At 37.7% G+C, this 20,767-nt stretch overlaps 1 protein-coding gene across 1 annotated transcript in view; it reads left to right on the top strand.

Annotated features, from left to right (window-relative positions):
- Nucleotides 1-20,767, top strand: part of TBX15 (T-box transcription factor 15) — a 78,320-nt gene that overhangs the window by 22,598 nt on the left and 34,955 nt on the right. Inside the window, exons 2-3 of the mRNA XM_026675412.2 lie at nt 9,304-9,517; nt 20,198-20,299. Coding sequence (XP_026531197.2) covers nt 9,304-9,517; nt 20,198-20,299 — 316 coding nt within the window. The remainder of the gene's footprint in view (nt 1-9,303; nt 9,518-20,197; nt 20,300-20,767) is intronic.

Below are 20,767 nucleotides of genomic sequence, written 5' to 3'. Positions count from 1 at the left end.
TTTAAAAATACTTTAATTGCTGGGGCAAAGGATAAGTGGGTTTTGCAACTAGCTGCTTTCTATAAAGAATCATCCATCTTTATTTACTTACCCCCATACCACCAGGGATTAAATAGTTTGGCTGCATAGCAAAGTCAATTCTTTGAATATTCGTCACATATTCACAGACACATAAACACACATTATATCATTGAAAATAAACAAAAATATTATGGTTAATTTAAATCCACATTTGGCAGCCACCTTTTATTGCAATTCTGTGTGCCTATTGTATGCAATCAGATCAGTTATACAGATCATACAGTGTAGCCAGATGGAATATCTCATTTAACAGAGGATCCAAAATTATTTTTATAATGTGTGCTGTATATTTTATAACATATTTTATCTATAATATGTTACTGATTTTTTTTATAAATATCATCTAATGGAGCTATTTCAGTTGAGGAAAGCTAGAGTCTCTGTGTGTGTGTGTGTGTGCCCCTCCTTTTCTTCTTAACCACTCTTGATTGGAAGAAAGTCGTCTCCAGTGGGATTTGATTGATATAGTTTTGGCAGCTGTAAATTGCTGACAGCATGCTGCAAAATCTCTCCTATGAGATATTTTCAGTTCCATTGAAATCTCACAGTTTAAAAAAATGAAGCAGCGTAGGTCAGGGGAACTGAGCAGATGTGTCTTTCAGCTAGCTTGTACTTGCATTTTGTGGTAGAAATACAAAGAATGAATGACAAACATTTAGAAAACGGAGCTCTGAAATCTGTCCTAGGGATGAATTCAGGGAGGGGGTAAATTTGGAATCAAGAGTATTAATAAATAAGAATAAAAGCAGATTAAATATTACAAAAAAAACATGACAACAATTATCCAGAAGTATGATCAGATACTGCCCTAGTGATATGTTTTTAAGGATGAAAGGTATAAAAAGTAAACATAATACTACTGCATACTTTACAGATACTACATCTGTTTCAGTAAAGTTGTTTCACGGAGGACTGTGCCATGGCATTGTTAAAGCATTATTTGGTGAAGCATTAGAGAAATAATGTGTTTTTAAACATTTTGGAGGAATGCCAGAAATTTCCCCCACAACATGAAATATATTTGTATGTTTACCTGAGGAATATAGTAGCTCAGCCATGACATAGACAGTGTATTTGTTTATTTATAATAAACTCTCAGGGAGTTTATAGAATAATATAGTCCTCAACTTATGACCACAATTGGGACTGGAACTTCTGTCACTAAGCAAGGTGGTTGTTAAGTGAGTCACACCTGGTTTTATGACCTTTGTATCATGGTCATTAAGTGAATCGCTATGGTCATTAAGTGAATCATGTGGTTGTTAAGCACATCTGTTTTCTTCCCATTGACTTTGCAGGTCAAAAGCCAGCTGGGAAGGTCACAAATGGTGTTCACATGATCCCAGGACACAGCAACTGTCGAAAAAACACACTGGTTGCCAAGCACCTGAAGTTTGATTGCATGACTGTAGGGATGTAGCAATGGGCGTTAAGTGCAAAGAGTAGTCATAAGTCACTTTTCCAGCAGTGTTTTAACTTCAAACAGTTGCTAAATGAATGGGTATAAGCTGAAGGCTATATGTATGAGATGGCTTTTTTGATCTGTAAAAATAAATCTTCCTGTAAGCAGAGAACAGCGAGAGAAGATCACCCATTTCTATTATAGGAAAACCAGTTTTCCTCACGAATAACAACCTGTGACTTGGAATCCATTTTATAGACTCTATTGGGTCAATTAGAATAGAAGGAACTGCTGAAAATAAAGGCACCGACAAGAGCTACAAGTAGGTGAAGACATTGGTTGTTATAAAGCAGTGTTTTTCAAACTTGACAACTGAGATGTGTGGACTTCAAATCCCAGAATTCCCTAGCCAGCACGGTTTTGTAAAACTAGCTCCCCCCATTTCCTGTCTGCTTCCCTCATTTCCATCTTGTTTCTCCACTTCTCTTTTCTTCTCCTTTTCCATACAGCTATCATTTCTTCTTAACTCTTCTTTCTTTCTTTCTTTCTTTCTTTCTTTCTTTCTTTCTTTCTTTCTTTCTTTCTTTCTTTCTTTCTTTCTTTCTTTCTTTCTTTCTTTCTTTCTTTCTCTCTCTCCCTCCCCCCTCTCTTTCTTGAAAGAAGAGTGTGGATATTTGTCTATTGTGAGAGAACAGCTAGTTATGAACATTAATTTTGTAAACAGGAGCTGATTTAAGAGAGGCTTACTTTTAACCAATAGTTATCTATTCAATTATTATGGTTGTTTGCACAGTTAGCCAGATGTTTTGACTGGATTTGACATTTTTATCCACCCATGGAGCCCTTCTCAAAGACTTGGGACATGCAGATGGTATAGTTTGATGATTTTAAAGATATCACTGCAGGATGTAAGTTTTTATTACTAGTAAGACTGTCTTTTGCAATTGACTGATAGTGATTTGTCAATGCTGATGGACTCCAAATGCTACTCCAGATGCTTGGGCATTGTACTGAATGAGCTTATCACTATTGGTTACTGCTTGATTGATTGGTTGCCACAATGGTTCTACTTCTATTTGCAAGTTTTTTTGTATTTTGTGATATTCTTCTTCTTTCTCTTCTACTCTGCTGCATCCAGGTATTGTCACGTCCACTATCAAGACTTTTTTGTCTTTCTTATTGATAGTTATTAAATCTAGGATGATATTTGGCAGGTGCCTGTCAAATACTAAAGCCCCAGAGCAGTTTAGCCTCTTCATTTACCATTACTTTCTCTATTTTTGTGGTCCTACCAGTTCTTGCTTGCAGGGAAGTGATATTCTTATAACTATTCCAATGCACCATTGTTGCTACTTTGTCATGCTGTTGTATGCAGTCATTCTGTATGATCTTGCAGCAGCTAATCAGTTGACCCATTGTTTCTTCAGCTTCTTTGCAGAGGTGGCACTTGTCTGTCGCTATCTTCTCAATTCTGGCTTTGTATGCATTTCTTCTTAAGACCTGGTCTTGTGCAGCCAGAATTATCCCTCTCTTTCTTCAACTTTCCTGCTCTTAGCCATTGCCAGGCCATGCTGTTATCTGCTTTCCCTGCCAACTTTTTAATGTACTGTCCATGTATTAATTTGCCTTGCCATGTCTCTTTTCTAATCTTCACTTGGTCTTTCTTGTATTCCAGGTCTCTTTGGTATTAGTAATCTTTCATAGTGTAATAGTTTCAATTCATCATCTTCACTGTCCTTCAGATATTTTTCCAATGTTTTTCTTCTTCTCCAGTTGTCTAATGTACTTACAACACTCCATGCCCATCTATGCTCTTTGGTAAGTAGAATCTGTCCATTTCACTGCATGGATGAAGGGTGATTTATTGTCATTTTTTTATCTTCTTCTTATCTAGGGCTTTCAGTTCTTCTTGTGTTCAGTCACCATTGCATCTGTATATACAATGCATGGCTATTAATTTCTTTGATGGCATTTTTTCCATTAAAGTCCATTAAATTTGAATTTTAAATCTTCATTTTCATAATGTTTTCATAACTAAGTTTCTTCTTGACTTCAGTGTGTTTGATGTTATCAAGTTGAAGGAAACCCAGGCATTTTTTATTGATTGTGTTCATCCAGGCTCCATAGGCATCTTGATTCCTTCCGTTTTCACTATTTCCCCCCTGTTGATGACAAGGATGTCACCAGTCCAAACTACATTGCAATATCTTGGCTATATATATGAACAGTGTTGAGAAGCAATTCTATTTCAGTATATTATTATTGTTATTTTTCTGTGCCTTGTTCTATAGCAATAGCAGTAGCAGTTAGACTTACTCACTGCCCCATAGTGCTTTGATGGCTTTCTGAGCGGTTTACAAATGTCAGCATATTGCCCACAACAATCTGGGTCCTCATTTTACTGACTTCGGAAAGATGGAAGGCTCAGTCAATCTTGAGCCAGCCAGGATCAAACTCCAGGCTATGGGCAGAGTTAGCCTGCCATTCTGCATTCTAACCACTGCGCCACTACAGTTCTTTTACTTCTGCTTTTAAATACATATACCTGCAAATATGTTGCTTGGAAACATACCTTGGGTATGGTGGGGAAGTGAGTCAGGGTCTTATTTCAGTGAGCCTGAACTAAATTTTAGCTGAATTTGGCAACCTGAGATGGGAATGTTGCACTTTTTACAGGATTTATTTCTTTTCTCTTGGGCATGGGGTGGTGGTGGTGGCTGTTGGTGTGTTTCCAGGTACAATTTCAAAGTGCTGGTCATCACTTTTAAATCCCTACATGGCTCAGGACCAAGTTACCTGAGGGATCAACTTTTTCTAAGAGTTTCTACCTGTCCATCCAACAGGTTGGGCATGCTACAGATCCTGCCAGTCAAAGACTGTCAGCTAGTGGGAACTAGAAGATGGGTTTTCTCTGTTGTCTTATGCAATGTTCTCCCTGAGATTTTAATGGCCCCAACCTTGTTGGCTTTTCTCAAAGGTTTAAAAACTTGGCTTTTAAATGTGTTCATTTAAAATATTCTGTCCCTCTACTGCCTCCCTCGGTGTTTCGGAAGAGAAATTTCAGATTATTTTTACTGTTTCCTCTCCTTTCTTCTCCTTTTACTCTTATGCCCATCTGATGTCTGATGCTAAGTTTCTACTTAAATCAGCAATCATTCTCAATCAAGGGCCACTTCACTTCTCTGAATTTCTCCCATGGTCTCCAACTCCAACCCTGGACAGAATCAGGATATCAATTCAATTCAATTCAATGTAATTGTAGTTAAACTTACCTTACCTAATTGAAATTACAATTAATTCTGCTCAGCTAAATTCTCCTCATGGAGAGCAATATATGTATAAAAAAAGCAAGCAACAATAAAGCTCCAAATACCCAAATATGAAGAATGAACAGCAGTAACTATAAAAGGAATACAAACCAAACTCCACTCCATAAACTATGAAAGTAAGAAATGCCTGGTTTTTATATTTGTTATTTTGTTTAAATCTTTGTGGCTCAAATGAATAGTTGAAGGTATTATAGAACATCCCAGAGACATCAATGCTAGTTATTTAAAGGGCCACAGAGAATGGTCCCTTGTTGAGGATGTCAAAGTCCATGAAGGAGGGAGCAGCCACATATTTTGAGATATGGAGGAGATATTGTATAAGAGGAGTGAGACGCTTTGAGAATCTGTTTGAGGGAAAAATGGGAATGAATGAGTGAGAGTGGATTCTTCCTTTAATATTGACCCTCAAACCCATAATGTTTTTTCAATGATGAGCTGGCACCTTAACATGAGCCTAGAAAAAAAAGTGGTTAAAAGGTACAGCTTCTGCACCTGTATTTTCAGCATTTGTTTGTACTTAAATTCACTTTTTTAAAAAACAAGTTTTATTCAGTTTTCCATATTTTAACGTCTCTTTTTAGTGAACAGCATGATTACAGGTTTCACATATACATACAAATATGACCATGGTTGCATATTCAATTTTTATATCCAATTCCTTATCTTAACAGTGCTTTTATACATTTTCTATTTTATTGTATTATTCCAAATATTTATCTCATTATTTAATTCACTTATGATAACTTCATAATCATTATACTTTAGTACTTTTAACTGTCACATTTGTATATTTCATCTTAAATTCTAATTAAAAAAAGGACACTTCTTCTATAAATTGGTTTCCCCCCTGAAATCTCAATATAAGTGCGCCACCTCTAAGTTATAAATTCATTTATTTCACCCCTTTTAAATCTCATCAAAACATTTAACATTATTACCTAAAACATTAAACTTAACAATCCCTTTAAAACTACATAGCATATATACATCAGATTCTGCATGATTTTTCTCCTTTTAAATTTCATTAAATTCCCCCCCTCCCCCAAAAAGGACATATTAATCTACTCATTCAAACAGTAAAACAATCCTAAGTTAATTCCATTTCAGCTCTCCTCCTATATCATTTCATTTATTTCCATATATTTAATACACATATTCCATTAATTATTCCATTCATATTTAAACCAAAAAAAGCCAACATTCCAATCTTAAAAATATTTCAATATATTTCAGCTTCTGCACCTGTATTTTCAGCATTTGTTTGTACTTAAATTCACTTTTGTTGTCCACTATGGAAGTAATAAATAATAAAATGAATGTGATTTAACTCTTGAAAAAAGGCCCTTTCTCTCTGTTTCTAGATGCCTGGAATTGGACTAAGTTTCCAACCACCATAATGGTGAAAACAATAAAAATTCTTCAAGGGTTACATCTGTTCCGTACAGGTTTCATCCAAACAAACACAACACAAGTGGCTTGTTCGATTGTCAGAAAGAGCCCTACTTCTGAAAAGGCATGCCCTGTGTAGGATTGTGTGGTAAGGTGATACAGCTATAAAAGAGTAATGCCCCATCCAAAATCCCATTTTCCCAGCTGGTTAGATCATAGGCAGATCCACATTGCCCCAGCACGAACCACCAACCATTGGAGGGCCAAAGCAGGTTGTCCTCAATCCCCCCCCCCCCCAGCTTGCAGGAAATGTAACTTCTGCTCATATTTTCTTGGACTGCTTCAGAATGGGTGTTTTCCACTAATGGATGGAACAAGGGTTGATGACTGGTTCATCGGCTGTGCTCTCTGTGTTGTAGGTAAATGCCCTTGAAGGGGATGAATCCACATAATCTGCAGGGTGAATAGAGCCTCTTAGTCTCATTGGTAGTTACTCATCATCAACATGAACTTTTGATTTTGTTTATTTATATATACATTTGGGGGGAAAAGATGCACTGCAGTTTATAAAGTTAAAGCGCTCCTCTATACTCATGCATTCACCACTACCAGCTTTAAATAAAAGCCCCTGCCTTGTGCTTTCCAAGGGTGCTTCTTAAACTCTGCTGCATTTGCTGCTATAACAGTAGTCCTGCAGAGCAACGTGAAATGGGTTGAAAACATCACCTCCCTTTTTAATTATTTTACTAACTCTTTTTGCTTGTTATTTTATAATAAGTTCACTAGTAGACCATTGAAATGCCGAAACAATCCTTCCTCCCCACCCCCACGCCCCTGCCTACCTCTCTCTGAGCCCCAGATAAATTCAGGGATAAGCCCTTTTGCAACACTTTTCTCTATTTGGGCTATTTGGGAACTGGGGCAAGACTGATAAATGTGAAAATATTCACTTGCAAACTGATAAAGAAGAACAACAAAGTGGAGAGTTTAGGAAAGGAAAAACAGTAATGAACAAAAATAGTTTCTACCCAGCTTCAAACCAGAGACACTTCACATGTAAGGCCAGTATAATAGTTGCTTTGCTACAGGGCGAACTGCTAATGTTGGCTACTTCTGGAATGGGTTTTTGAATGTTCTCTCCATTGTCCTGCTTGAAGGCTATGGCCTGAATGACCCTCTCACGGGAAGGGAAGCAGTTGTGTTTTACTTCCTTGAGGGGGTAAAGAAACAGGAGAATTCACCAATTAGGAGCTGTGTGAATCACCATTCAGCAACAGAACAACTGGCCATCACCATGTCCAAAGTGGAGGAAGGGATTGACATCTGGGAAGAAATTGCTTAAGCCGGCTTCATTTCCAGCTGGTTTATTTATGGGAGGCAAACAGCTGAAGGTTGCCATGTGGAAGAGCCTTAAACTCCATCTACAGTAATGCTGCCTTATCTTTCTGAACTGCAATTAGATAACAGATGTGAAACATTTTGAGCACACTGAATAGAGGCCAAGCATTATTATTTGGAAATAAGATTTGCTGAAATCCTTCCATTAAATATTTTTAAGAGGAGCGTGCTGGACAGCTTACATTTCCTTTACATGTGACTCTGGCACAATTCATATGAAAGTCATGAATTGCAATTCAGTATCTTCTCCAAGCCGATTATATTGTTGCCAGCAGTGCTTGCTGAGTTGATTTCTTCAGTATTCCACCCTTTTCAACATTTGTTACTAAAACCCAAGCTACAGTGTTGGACATTCTGTAATTGGATTCTCAGAAAATTATCTTGTGTTAAATCAGCTCATATCATTAGAAGAAGTGGGAGGACATGAATACTGCACAGACATTTTCTCTTATATCTCTACAATTAAAGAGGCTGAGGGCTTAATGTTTTCCCAAAATTAAAATTACACACACACACACACACACACACAGAGAGAGAGAGAGAGAGAGAGAGAGAGAGAGAGAGAGAGAGAGGAAGGGCCCCAGAATATCCTTGTGTGGAAGAGAGCATGTTTTACTGATTGATGACCATAAATAAATAAATAACATTTTATCTGTAAGATAACTAACACTCAGTGATACCCTAATTCCAACAGGACCATGTAGTAGTTACATCAAGACAGCATTAAAATGAGAAGGAGATAATAATAGGGAGTAATAGGAGCCCTGGCAAAGAAGTGCAGTGCTGAGAATCACAGTTCAGTTGGGCCTCTGGGTGGAAGTGATTTTCATGACAAAAAATGGGATTCCCTGTGACCTGCATTCCCAATCAACTGAACTTCCAATGGCAAGGCCTGCAAGGCAAGTCTTCCCTTGGGTCCTCGCAACGAATGAGTTCAGAGCTCTTTGTAAAAAGATTTGAACCTGAGAGATGTCTTTAATTCAGCTCCAGCTTTTTGGCTTTCTCTCATTTTGGTCCAGATGTTTATATCTGAAGACTCTGTAAAAGTCTAGGTGTTCTTTGAAATAACAATTACTTTGGCAGTAATTTTTTCCATATGCTTGCTTTCTTCGACTCCATGGGGATTCTACATCCATAACACAATGTTATTATTTTCTCAGGGAAAATAATTGTTTGAGAACTGTAACATAGGAACAAATAACATATATCTGCTTGAAACCAAAACAAAAGGACAGCTTTTATTGTTTTTGAGGACAAAGAAATTAGAAATCTGGAAAAAAATCCCTTATTCAAAACACATAAACAGCACATGTGGTAAAACATACAATTAAATACAACATTATTTCTCCAGTGTTGAATGATACTCACCCCTCCACACACCCCATTTCTCTCAGCCTACAACTGCAAGCTGCATTTTCCTGTATCCAGATTAATTTGTTACTATTTCTATTTTTAACTGTGGGCAGTTTTATTCAACAGCTTTAAATTTTAATTAAAGTACCAGATGTCACGTTGGAAATTGAAAACCAGAAGCCAGATTGTAATTTACAACACAACATCAACAACACTCTTCTAATGAAAAAGATGTTATTCCTCTAATTCCCTGGAGCCGTTCAAATAGCTTCATTTTATCTCTTCCTGCTTTGAGGAACTTTAGACATTTCAAGTTGGTTTGACTCTGCTTTCTGCTTCCGCTTCTTTTAGATTCAGAGCAGAGCACAGGATCCGAAACCGAAGTGCTGGCAGAGCGGACATCCTGCTCGTTTGGTTCCCCATCGGACCTCACCTCAAGCAACTCACTCTCTCAGTCTTTGCCTGCCTCATCCATGGAGGAGATCCAAGTGGAATTGCAATGTGCTGATCTCTGGAAGCGATTCCATGATATTGGCACCGAAATGATCATCACCAAAGCAGGCAGGTAAGGGATCCTGTCTGCTTTTTATTGATAACTGCTCCTCTTTATTATAATTTAGCCCCATATCTTTCCCCGCTAGTGGTGTATCAACGGCGTTGCCCAGCAGTTACAAAGCAGATAAAGATAGAAAGGTTAACTTCTCTGCGTGCAGTAAACTTTCTGTAATTTATTTCTTAATTCTAGTTGCAACAATGTGAAGATAACTGTCAGGTTCAGGTCTCACCCACTATGATTGAGAAATAGATAGACCTATACATACATGCACAATGCATGTGTGCACCCGCGCACACACTCACCCCGTTGTCATTATCTCAAATTTTTATTGATATTTTGTCAATGTTTATGCTCTTGAAATCACTTGCAAAGATTTTCCAATGAATATTTGTGAGAATGCTTCTAACCAAATGAACACCTGTAGCCTTCTGTATACAGATGTATACAGTATGTAGTTCTTGCTAAAAAACAGAAGAAGAAAGAAATGATGAATTATGCAGTGCCTACCATAAATGCAAATGAATCATACTGTAGTAGTAACAATATGCTGACCAACTCCTGACATCCATACGTATTCTCAATGATTAAGTTATTGAATGCTGTGAGTCTACAAGTTTGGATAAGCAGTATACAAATGCATCAAATTTCCTTGATAAAGTTACAGGTAATCTTTGACTTACAACCATTCATTTAGTGACCATTTGAAGTTACAACAGCAGTGAAAAAAGCAACTTAGGACCATTTTTCATGCTTACAATAATTGCAGCTTCCCCATGGTCATGTGATCAAAATTCGAAAGCTTGGCAACTGGTTCATATTTATGATGGTTGTAGTGTCCCGGTATCATGTGATCACCTTTTGCGATCTTCTGATAAGCAAAGTCAATGGAGAAGCAGGATTCACTTAACAACCGTGTTACTAATTTAACAACTGCAGTGATTCACTTAACAACAGTGGCAAGAAAAGTTGTAAAACTCTCCGAACAAGGGTCTCACTTATCAACAGAAATTTTGGGCTCTTTTGTGGTCATAAATCGATGATTGAGGAATATTTGGAGTTTATGGAGTATTTGACTCCTGAATTGACCAGTGAGAATGTGGAATTAAGGATTTTGCAGTTGAGTCAACAATTTGTAGTGTTGATTCATTTTTGACTTCAATTCCATTTTTATTCCCAAACAGTCTTTAAGTGTTTAGAAATAAATTCCGTTTTTATTTGGAAAGGGAAGCCACAAAATAAACAGTTGAGGGAATTAATATTCATTATAGCTCAAAAAATGAAATCTGCTGGTAAAACTGATCAGGGCAGAGAAAGCTCTTTTATTAGCAACTTCTTGCGACAGCTGACTGTTTTAAATCCAAGACCTAAAATTAGTAATAGCAAGGTGTCAACACAGTGTACACCCACTATATTAAAAAAAGGATAACATATTGTTAGGCATAAGAAACAGAATTGAAAATCAAGATGTCAATATCACAATGATCTTATATAAATCTGTGTGTGTCTGCATTAGAGAGATGTGCAATTCTGGTCACTCCTCTCAGAAAGGATATAAGATAGAGAAAGTGCAAAAGAGGGCAAATAGATGATCAAGAATCTGGAATAGCTTCCTTATGAGGAAAGATTGCAATATTTGGGGCTTTTTAGGCCAGAAAGGAGTTGAATAAGAGGGAACATGGTTGTGGTGTATAAAATTATCCATGGTGTGAATAAAATGGACAAGGAGAAGCTATTTTCTCATTTCCAAGATACTATAACCATCCAGTGAGTTTGAATCCTGGAAGAATCAGAACACACAAAAGGACTTTTTTTTTACACAATACATAATTCAAGTTTGGAATTTGCTACCATACAATGTGCTGCCGGCTACTAGTTTTGGCTGGCTTCATAAGATGGTTAAGATGCTGGGCTTTATAAACTGGAAGGTTGGCAGTTCCAGACCCAGGTATCCAAGTGATGGGAGAGCTCCCATGTCAGCTCCTGCCCACCCAGCAGTTCGAAAACATGTAAATGCAAGTAGATAAATGGGTATCACTTTGATGGGAATATAATAGCTTTCCATGTGCCTCAGTATATAGTCATGCCAGCCACATGGCCACAGAAACATTTTCAGACAATGCTGCCTCCCTCAATAAGGAAACAAAGATGAGCACTGCCCCCTAGAGTCAGACATGACCACACAAGAAAAACCTTTACTTTTTTTAAAAAAATAAGCTGGTTAGAGAAAAATTCATGGGGGTTAATGGCTAATAGTCTTGATGGAAGCATGACTGCCTCTGAAGGCCACCTGCTGGGAAACTAGTGAGCTTTCTTGTGCAGTTGTTGGTCACTGTGAGAATAGACTACTGGATAAGATAGGCCATGGATCTGACCAAGCAGGGCACTGCATATATTTTTATGTCCTTACATAACTTGCATCATTCTATCATAACTAGCTGCATTAATTTCCATGCCTTCCCTGCTATGAACACAACTTTTTGACACAATAAATGATATAGCCATAATATCTTCTGTAAAGTTGTCTCCACTTTAAAAGGATAGTATTTTTTGTGCATGGCAGTAAATTATCTTTTATTATACTTGAGAGGGGCAAAGCTTACTCTACATCCCAGATTTGGATTTCTAAAGGCAGAACTAGACACCCCTTAAAATAGAGTTGTCATGTATATTTTCTTGCATATGGAGAAAAAGAAAGCACCATGTAGCAGAGTGAGAGGAAAATCTGCAATGCACAGCTGGCCAAACTCCATTCACATTGATTCAGGCACTATACAATGTCTCAGAGGACAGACAGAATGACATTCATTTTATCCAGCCTATCCAGGTTCCATGGATTAGATCTTTTTGCCTCTGTTGTCATTTTGTAAGAACAACATACCATACCTAGCTGGGTCAGCATTGATGGGTAGAAACCCTCTACAAATTCCACATCCTACTGCTAATGTTTCTTTTAAGGAATTGGAATGTTATAATAGACTAATTGGGTTAGAGCAAAATCTTTAATTTCTTCAAGAAAAGTCTCTGATCTTGTGTATAAACTTGTGTATTCCAGCCAGCTTCCTTTATCATTGCAAATTAAGGTTTATTTTCTAAGCAATCAGCACCTTGGACAGAGAAAGAACCAGGAAGAAGGCTATTCTGCCTGAGCAATACCCAGTGACAGAAATCTTCCTGTCCACAATATTTTATTTTTCTTCCCCTTTTGGTTTACTTCATGAATTTGATTAGTGAGACCAATTGTAGATTGTCTCTGTGGCTTGTGAGATGATCTCTGCGGTAGTAGTAAGGATCTCAAGTTCCAAATAAATGAGATGTACTTGGAAAACTTTTGACAGTCAATACTTCAGAAAATTATTAAATCCAGTCTTCTCTTTTGAAGCCTTTTGATGCATTTAAATGGGGTACAAACAACTGTCACTAATCCTGTTTTTGTTATATGCTTAAAAACTGGGGGGAAAAAAATCCCCTAATGATATATGCTACTGAAAACAATAGAAGTAGCTAGCCACATTTTCCACATTTAAGGAACCAACCACTTTAATTTTATAAAGCATATTTAGCTGTTAAGTTTTAAAAATCAAAAGACTTTTAAAACAGCATTTATCATCAAACATATAACAAAATCCTCTGCTTAAACTGTACTACAAAGAAATGCTGAATTAGGAATTTGAGAAATAACCCCCATCCCTACCCCCACAATATCCTAAAATGGCAAACCACCACTATAATGTTGCATGGAATGAATCAACACCGCATCATCTGGAAACATGGTCAGTTTGACAACTTATTTTCCTTTGCCTCTTTACAGTACAATTTAATAAAAATTATCTTGACAAAATTTTATCACCTCAAATAAAATTGTTCAAAACATGTTTTTTTTTTTTAAATAAATAAATTAAATTGATTTATTTGTGCAACTTATCCATAGAGAGTCATGATACTAGGTCAGTATTTCTCAGTCTTAGCAACTTGAAGAGGTGTGGACTTCATCTCCCAGAATTCCCCATTTTGGCTGAGGAGTTCTGCAAGTTGAAGTCCACATATCTTGGGTTGCCAAGTTTGAGAAACACTGCTCTAGGCAGTGTTACTCATGCATTCTTAATTTGTATATATGTTTTGATATTTTGAGTTACGATTTTGAGTTAACATTTAAAAAAATAGTTTATAGCCTTTAATCCTAAATTATATTTATTACTGTTTATCTCAATAGTCTTCATGCTTTTATGATCAACAATTCATAATATTGTCAGGGATATATGATGATTTTGTCTCTCTATTTAACCTACCAGCAAGGATTGTTTTGAGTATCAGTCAGGAAGATACACTTTCTCTGCTTTTTGAAAATATGGTAGGATTAAAAATATAAACAAATACATTAGATTTGGGCAGCTATTTTAATATTTGGTCAGAATGCACCATTACAAATAATAGGAAAGCTGGTATGCAAATTAATACCCTGTTTCTCCAACAATACGGCCTCCCCCAATAGGAAGTCCCAGCATGTTTTATAGGCATGAAATGAAATTAAGGCCCCCCCCCCAATTAAGGCCTATATTAAAACATGCGAAATGGGGGGGGGGAATGGCGGGGGGGCTTGCTGTTAGGAAGTACTTTTGTTGCACACCCGGATATGGGCGCCTCGGACCCCGATACGAAGTGCCCCACCAACGCCGAGGTCAACATCCAAGCTGTCGCCATCTGCCCTAAGATGCAAGGGGGGTGGAATTAAGTCACCCCCGAAAAGACAGCCTAGCTGTTCTTTCAGGGCTCAAAAAAAAAATAAGACCCGGCCTTATTATATGAGAAACACGGTATATATCACACATATGAAATTTACTTCTCATTTATTGAAATTTATGTTTGCTGCTCATTGCAAGGAAATCATTTGCATACAGGATTGCTAACTGTTGCACTTTGTTCAATTTTCACAACTGGGGCTGGGTGAAGCCAAATAGCTTTACATGTTTGTTTTGAAGATTCTGATGTGGGGCCTGCAACAAGTTAGGGCTGTGGCCTCTTAAGTGCTCTGTGTATGGATATGGCACTTGCATTTTACTAACAGTGTATAGCAGTTGTAAATTGCTATCATGCAGCACATTAGCTGCATGAAGATCATCTTGCTATAGCTTAAAAGCCTTAACCAATTGACTTCTACAGCAAATCTCCCATGACTTCACTTAGGTCAGGATGTTGCACTACTTTCCCAGCCTTTAAGCTGATTGCAGCTGGCTCCATGTGTCCCCCTCCTCTATTCTGCAGTACTTTGTAATCTCTTGAGATTCTAGACTGTGGTGATCCCAGGCTTTGGAGCCAGCTGGCTCTTTGCACCTGGTGCTTTCAGCATCCCCAATGCTCCTTGGCATTTGATCAACTATAGCGCAGAGCATGTTTGATAGATTCACAGGACTTGTTGCTCTGTCAGCATAATTGGATTCATAACTAACGTTGCTTTATGGGCAAATTTGGGAGCCTCTCAGCAACAAGTGTTTAGTCCCATGATATTTACATTTAGCTTCTCTTATACAATTTCATGCGAACTGAACGGATATAATCCTGCAAGTATTCCTGGCAATACCCTTTTCCTATGAAAGGGAATGGAAAGGAGGAAGGTTTAGCTTGTTTTACAAGTGATTACACTTTTTTTCGAGAATCAGCTTTGCAATTTAGACCCGCTGATAAATAAAGTTTTCATAGTGATTGTGCAGGAGTCACACGCTAGGACAAGCTCGAGTTTAGATTCATTCCGCGCACTGCACATGGGGAGGTCCTTGAAGATAGTTCTGAAATTGGCATCTATTCAAAATACTGTCATTATCTTTAGGTCATAAGTTCCAAGTGGCAAACATATCCAACAACTATACAGTTTTAGTGTTTTCAACATTGAGAACTCTGACTAGATCTCCCCACCCAATACATGCAAACAAAGATGGTCAGATTAAGATTTATGTAATGTGGGTCTGCCCTTGAAGAGCATTTGGAAACTTGAACTGGTGCAAAATGCAGCTGCAGGAATATATATAACACCATTGCTCTGTGAGCTGCACTAGCTGCCAGTATGTTTCTGGGAATAATTCAAGGTGTTGGTTGTCACTTTTAAATCCCTGCATGGGACTGAGTTACCTGAGGGAACTCTTTCTTCAAGAGTTTCTACTCATCCAATCCAATCCAACAGGCAGAGTGTGCTGCAGATCCTATCAATCAAAAACTGTCAGCTGATGGGAACTAGAAGATGGACTTTTCCTGTGAGGCCCCTGCCTTATTGAATATTCTCCCCTTGGAGATTGGAAATGGCCCCAATCCTGTGGGGTTTTTTGCAAAGATTTAAAAGCCTGGCTATGGGCCTGGTGCTTGAAATGTGTTAAGGACCCTGTTACTTAGTTTTACTGTTGGTTGATTAATCATCACAGCTGTTATTTGTACATATTTATTTTGTGGTTGTTTGATTGTTTTAATGTTCTTTTACATTATTTAAATTGTTTTAGAATTGTAAGCCATCCAGAATCACTTGGTTGAATTGGATGGCTATAGAAATTGACTGACTGACTGACTGAAATTCCCTCCCATCAAAAGAATGAATGGGAGGGGGCATGGAAGTGGGATTTCTCTGAAGCATAGATGTTATAAAAGCTTTTGGGGAATGGAATGAAATAGTTGCCTGCCTCAGGAAGATGTGGTACCATTTATTATATTGGTTATATGTTTGTGTATTTATTGTTATAAATATACAAGAGGATCTATATAATGTCTACTGAAACAGTGTGGACATTCTACAGTACAAATAAAAGTCAATGTAGGAATGATTTCTTTACCCTGAAAAGTTGCACCAGATATTCAGTTCAGCAATCAGTCTCAGACGTATAAATCCTTTTTCTCAATATTGAAATTTAAAAGTCCCTTCCTGTCAATGTTCCTGGAAACAGGCAGATATTTGAAAGCGATCCATAAAAGTCAAGACAGAGGCAATTATCAACCAAAACCTCATGCTATTGCTTACAAAGCCCAAACTAGAAAGGAGTGAAATGGAAGAAACAACAGCTAGGTGGAGCAAGAGATCATAAATTTGTTACATGTCTTCCTAAAGTGGTCAGAAAAGAATCTGAATATGTATTTTTCAACCACTTTCAGTTTACCTAAATCCAGTAAAACAATCATTGTGATCACCTACTGTATACTGGAATGTGAACAGTTTATTACTACAGCAGATTCAAAGTCACAAAGCTGAATACCTCTAAACGTCTGTTCCTTCTCCTCGTAGTTCTAAACTTTTCCTTTAGACAAGGTTTGAAAGCCTTCATGGTTTGTGAGGCAATAAAGATGATGTTCTAATATGCAGTAGGCTTCCTGGGGCCATTCTATTCTCTAAAGTATCTGAGGGCAGGACAAGAAGTTATGGGTGGAAGATCATTAAAGAGAGATCTTAAATCAAAGTAAATTAAAAGGAGAAATTTCCTGACAGCGATAACAATTAATCAGTGGAACAGCCTGCTTTTGGGAGTTGTGGGTGCTCTCCATCACTGGAGGTTTTCAAGAAAAGATTGGACAACCATTTGTCCAGGATGGTATAGGGTTTCTTGCTTGAGCAGGAGGTTGTACTACCTAGAAGACCCCTCAAGGCTCCTTCCAACCCTATCATTCTGCATTCTATATTCTACTTATGGTACAATTGCTTTAAAGAATAACTTTGTGCCAAATTCTCACTGGTACTTGTCTGGGGAAAAAGTTAGGATAGACACTTTTCCCCCTCTGAAAACCCTCCCCTCAATAAGAATAAGTCATCAATTAGATCTGATGTTTTCAACAGGTAACTTGGGAGCTGCTAGAGGTTTGTGGGTGGTGGCTTGTAGTTCCTAGGAGGTATTTATAAAGGAAGATTAAACTGTTAAATATTTCCAAAATAACATAATGAGATTTTGGTTCTTAATAAAGAGTTGAGCACAGTTTTTAGTAGTAAATATGGTTCTTTGCAAAGGGATACTTTTAGATTGATCCCAAAGTAAAAAGGGAAGAAAAAAAGAGGATATCGCCAGCTTTGAAGAGTACCTTTAGAACATTTGTTTCTTTTAGTAAATTAAAATCATTGGTTCCCTGTTTGTCATAGGTAAATTTTTTTATTGATAATCAAGTGTGATTACTCGGGCGAACCAGATTTTAAAGTTACAGCTGGTTCGCCGAACCGGTATTTCAACCGACTGGCTGGCCCCTCCTCTCCCGCCCCTCCCCTCCCAGGAGTTTCCACACGGTCCATTTTCAGTGGAGGTAAGTACAGGGTCCGCGCGGAGGCTCTGGGAGGGGGAAAAATGAGCCTTCTGGAAGTCCAGAAACAGGCCTGTTTCTGGCTTCCAGAGGGCCTCCAGAACCTGGGGGAGGCCGTTTTCACCCTTGCAGAGGCCCGGGGGAGACCTCTGGACCCTCGGGAATCTGAAAAATGGCCTTCCCAGAAAAAACCGAAAGTGGCATAACAGGCCTATTTCTGACTTCTGGTGGGCTTCCAGAGGCCAGGGAGGCTTTTTTCGCCCTCCCAGAGGCCTGGGGAAAGCCTCTGGACCCTTGGGAGGGTGAAAACGGCCTCCCCCGGGCTCTGGAGGCCCACCGGAAGCCGGAAACAGGAAGTTCCAGTAACCTCCCACCCACCATGGCTCCACCCACTGGTTGCTGGGATTTTTGAATCCCACCCCTGTTGATAACGGTTCATTCAGAACAGGCTTTTCATCCTGTAAACTCTGTAACTGTTGACATCCCTTGTTCCTTGTTTATCTAGTAGGCCCGAAAGTGCCTTGAGATCTCATATTCAATGGGGGATAAATGTTTTATTCCAGATAACTGAATCTCAACATCAGAAGTTGGGAGAGTGAGGGGAGGTCATGATTTAAAAAAAGCTCTTCATTTTAATTCTGTTGCAATGCATTTATAAACATGCACTGTTGGGTAGGAAAAAGAATCTATTCTTTTTGACATGATGAAGGCTATTGGAGGAGGGAGTAACTGCAAGCACCATCAGATTACACAACCCAGATAGAGTAGTGTGAAGTTGTGCAGTGAAATAAAATCTTAGCATGACACTGTTTTCTTACCCATTTCACATATTTCATATATCACATATCACAGTGATATTTTTGTTTCAAGTCAAATGAAACTATTAAGGGCACATGTACATAATCTTTCTTTACCCACAGGGTTGTCAGTAATGAATCAAATCAACCAACTAAGTGTGACCTCAGAGTTTCTAGGATGAAGGCATTTAAATAAAATAATAAAAAGGCCCTGTAATAAGCTGTCTAAGGTTGAAAATGAGCTAAGATGGAGGGGAAGTATGCAGGGGAGCAGGCAGACCCTAGGGCTTGCAAATACATTCATTTCTTTCTCGCATCCTGCAGGAGAAATAGTCACAAAACCAAAAAAGGTGGTGGAAATTAACACTATTTATATATTTATTTGGTTTTGGCTGTGAGAACAGTCACATTATTTGGGTGAAGTTTGGCTCATTCTTCATATAAGGTATTGCTTGGGGAAGAGAAATTGCTTATGTCATGTAAAATGACACTGACCACACAGAAAGAACATAAGAATATCAGGTTTGCTGAGCAAGCATAATGCTTCAGGCTTTAGTTGGCCTTTGCAAGATATGATCTATTTTTTTATGTTCATTCCCCTGTTATTCGTTAGTAAAATGCAGAAGACAGTTCCGTCTAGCTGTCAGGAGTAAAAGCCACTCATTATTCTCGTTTGTGAAAAATGCACATTAAAGGTGAAAAGACTATAGCTGATCTCTCACTTCATGAGGTAACATTAACTAAGCAACAGTTTACTCATCAGCTCTCCCTCTTTTATCCCCCCGAAGATATTAATTGATAACTTACTTCGTTGAGATCATTTCTGAGTTTAAACCATAAAACCTTGGCTTAATGGAACATTTGGAGATGAGGGATTGTCTGTTAAAAGGAAATGTCTATTAAATCCAATTTGATGTAGATTATGTTATTTGTATCATTATGCAGTTGATGTTTTCACACCATTTCTGAAAGCTATCTTCATTGCAAATTATTATTTAATGCAAAATATTATATGATTAGTTAGATGATACAAATTATGTACATCACCTCAGCTGTCAGCACTGATACCACAGCAAGGCCATCAGAAGTGGGCTTCATCCAAAAAAGAAAAAAGAAAAGAAAGAAAAGAAAAAAGAATGTAATTAAACATGGAAGGGCAGAATAAAGAAAAAAACCAGAACATCAATTAATAGCTAATATGTTAAATATACTGTACGAATAAACAAATTGAATTGTTCTGTGGCATTGGCTTGCCACAGTCTTGTAAGATGTACAGAAAAAACTATGAAAATCTTATATGCATACTTCTATACGAAAATCTTGATTCTGACCCAAATCTTGGAATCTGTACAACAGTAGTACAAAATAATGGAAAAGACGCAGCAATGAGATAAATATATAGTTGTTTCACTTAATACATCCCATGAATTACTTACTTATTTTCTTACTTGCGTATGTATGTATGTATGTATGTATGTATGTATGTATGTATTATGAAATTTATTGGCAGCCCATTTCAATTCAAAGTGGCTCTGGGCACCTTACAATATAACTTCTTAATTTTGGAACATTTCTGTCTCAGCAAAGAGAGCTCTTACTGAATCATATTTCTTTACTGATCCTGCCCTCTTTTTTGTAGGAGAATGTTTCCTGCAATGAGAGTGAAGATTACAGGATTGGATCCTCACCAGCAGTATTACATAGCCATGGACATTGTACCTGTGGATAATAAGAGATACAGGTAAAGATTAGCTTAGCTGAGAAATGTTTAGAAGTTAGAACAAGATTTTCCAAAATTTGTAATAGGACAGTATCTTATTTCAGATCTTTTTCATAGATATGATATTCATCTGCCTGAGAAATTTTCTTTCTCTTGAGTGTTGAACCAAAATGGTTATTGATGCATGTTGAGGTAATTCCCCGTTAGGAGAATGAGCGCATACAGGGAGACGTATTTGAGAGTAGTGTTTGAATAATACACACACAGCACACAGATATACTGTACAGTAAATGTAGGTTTTTACTTCCAGAAACATTAAAGCAAAGTTCAAAAACAGGCAGTCCAAAGTCATTTACAGGTAAGATCAGTCAGTTTTCATCCAGGGATAATCCAATAACAAAGTCCAGTGTCAAAAACAGTTCAGTATCAGACTTACATCAAATCCAAGAATAACAGTCAATTAAGAGGAACGGCAATATTCTTCAACAG

Source organism: Notechis scutatus, chromosome 2 (genome assembly GCF_049901735.1).
Source record: "Notechis scutatus isolate UNSWTSFEM ecotype Mainland chromosome 2, rNotScu1.2, whole genome shotgun sequence".
NCBI lineage: Eukaryota > Metazoa > Chordata > Lepidosauria > Squamata > Elapidae > Notechis > Notechis scutatus.
Note: the sequence above shows the minus strand (reverse complement) of the source record. Positions and strands in the feature narration are given on the sequence as shown.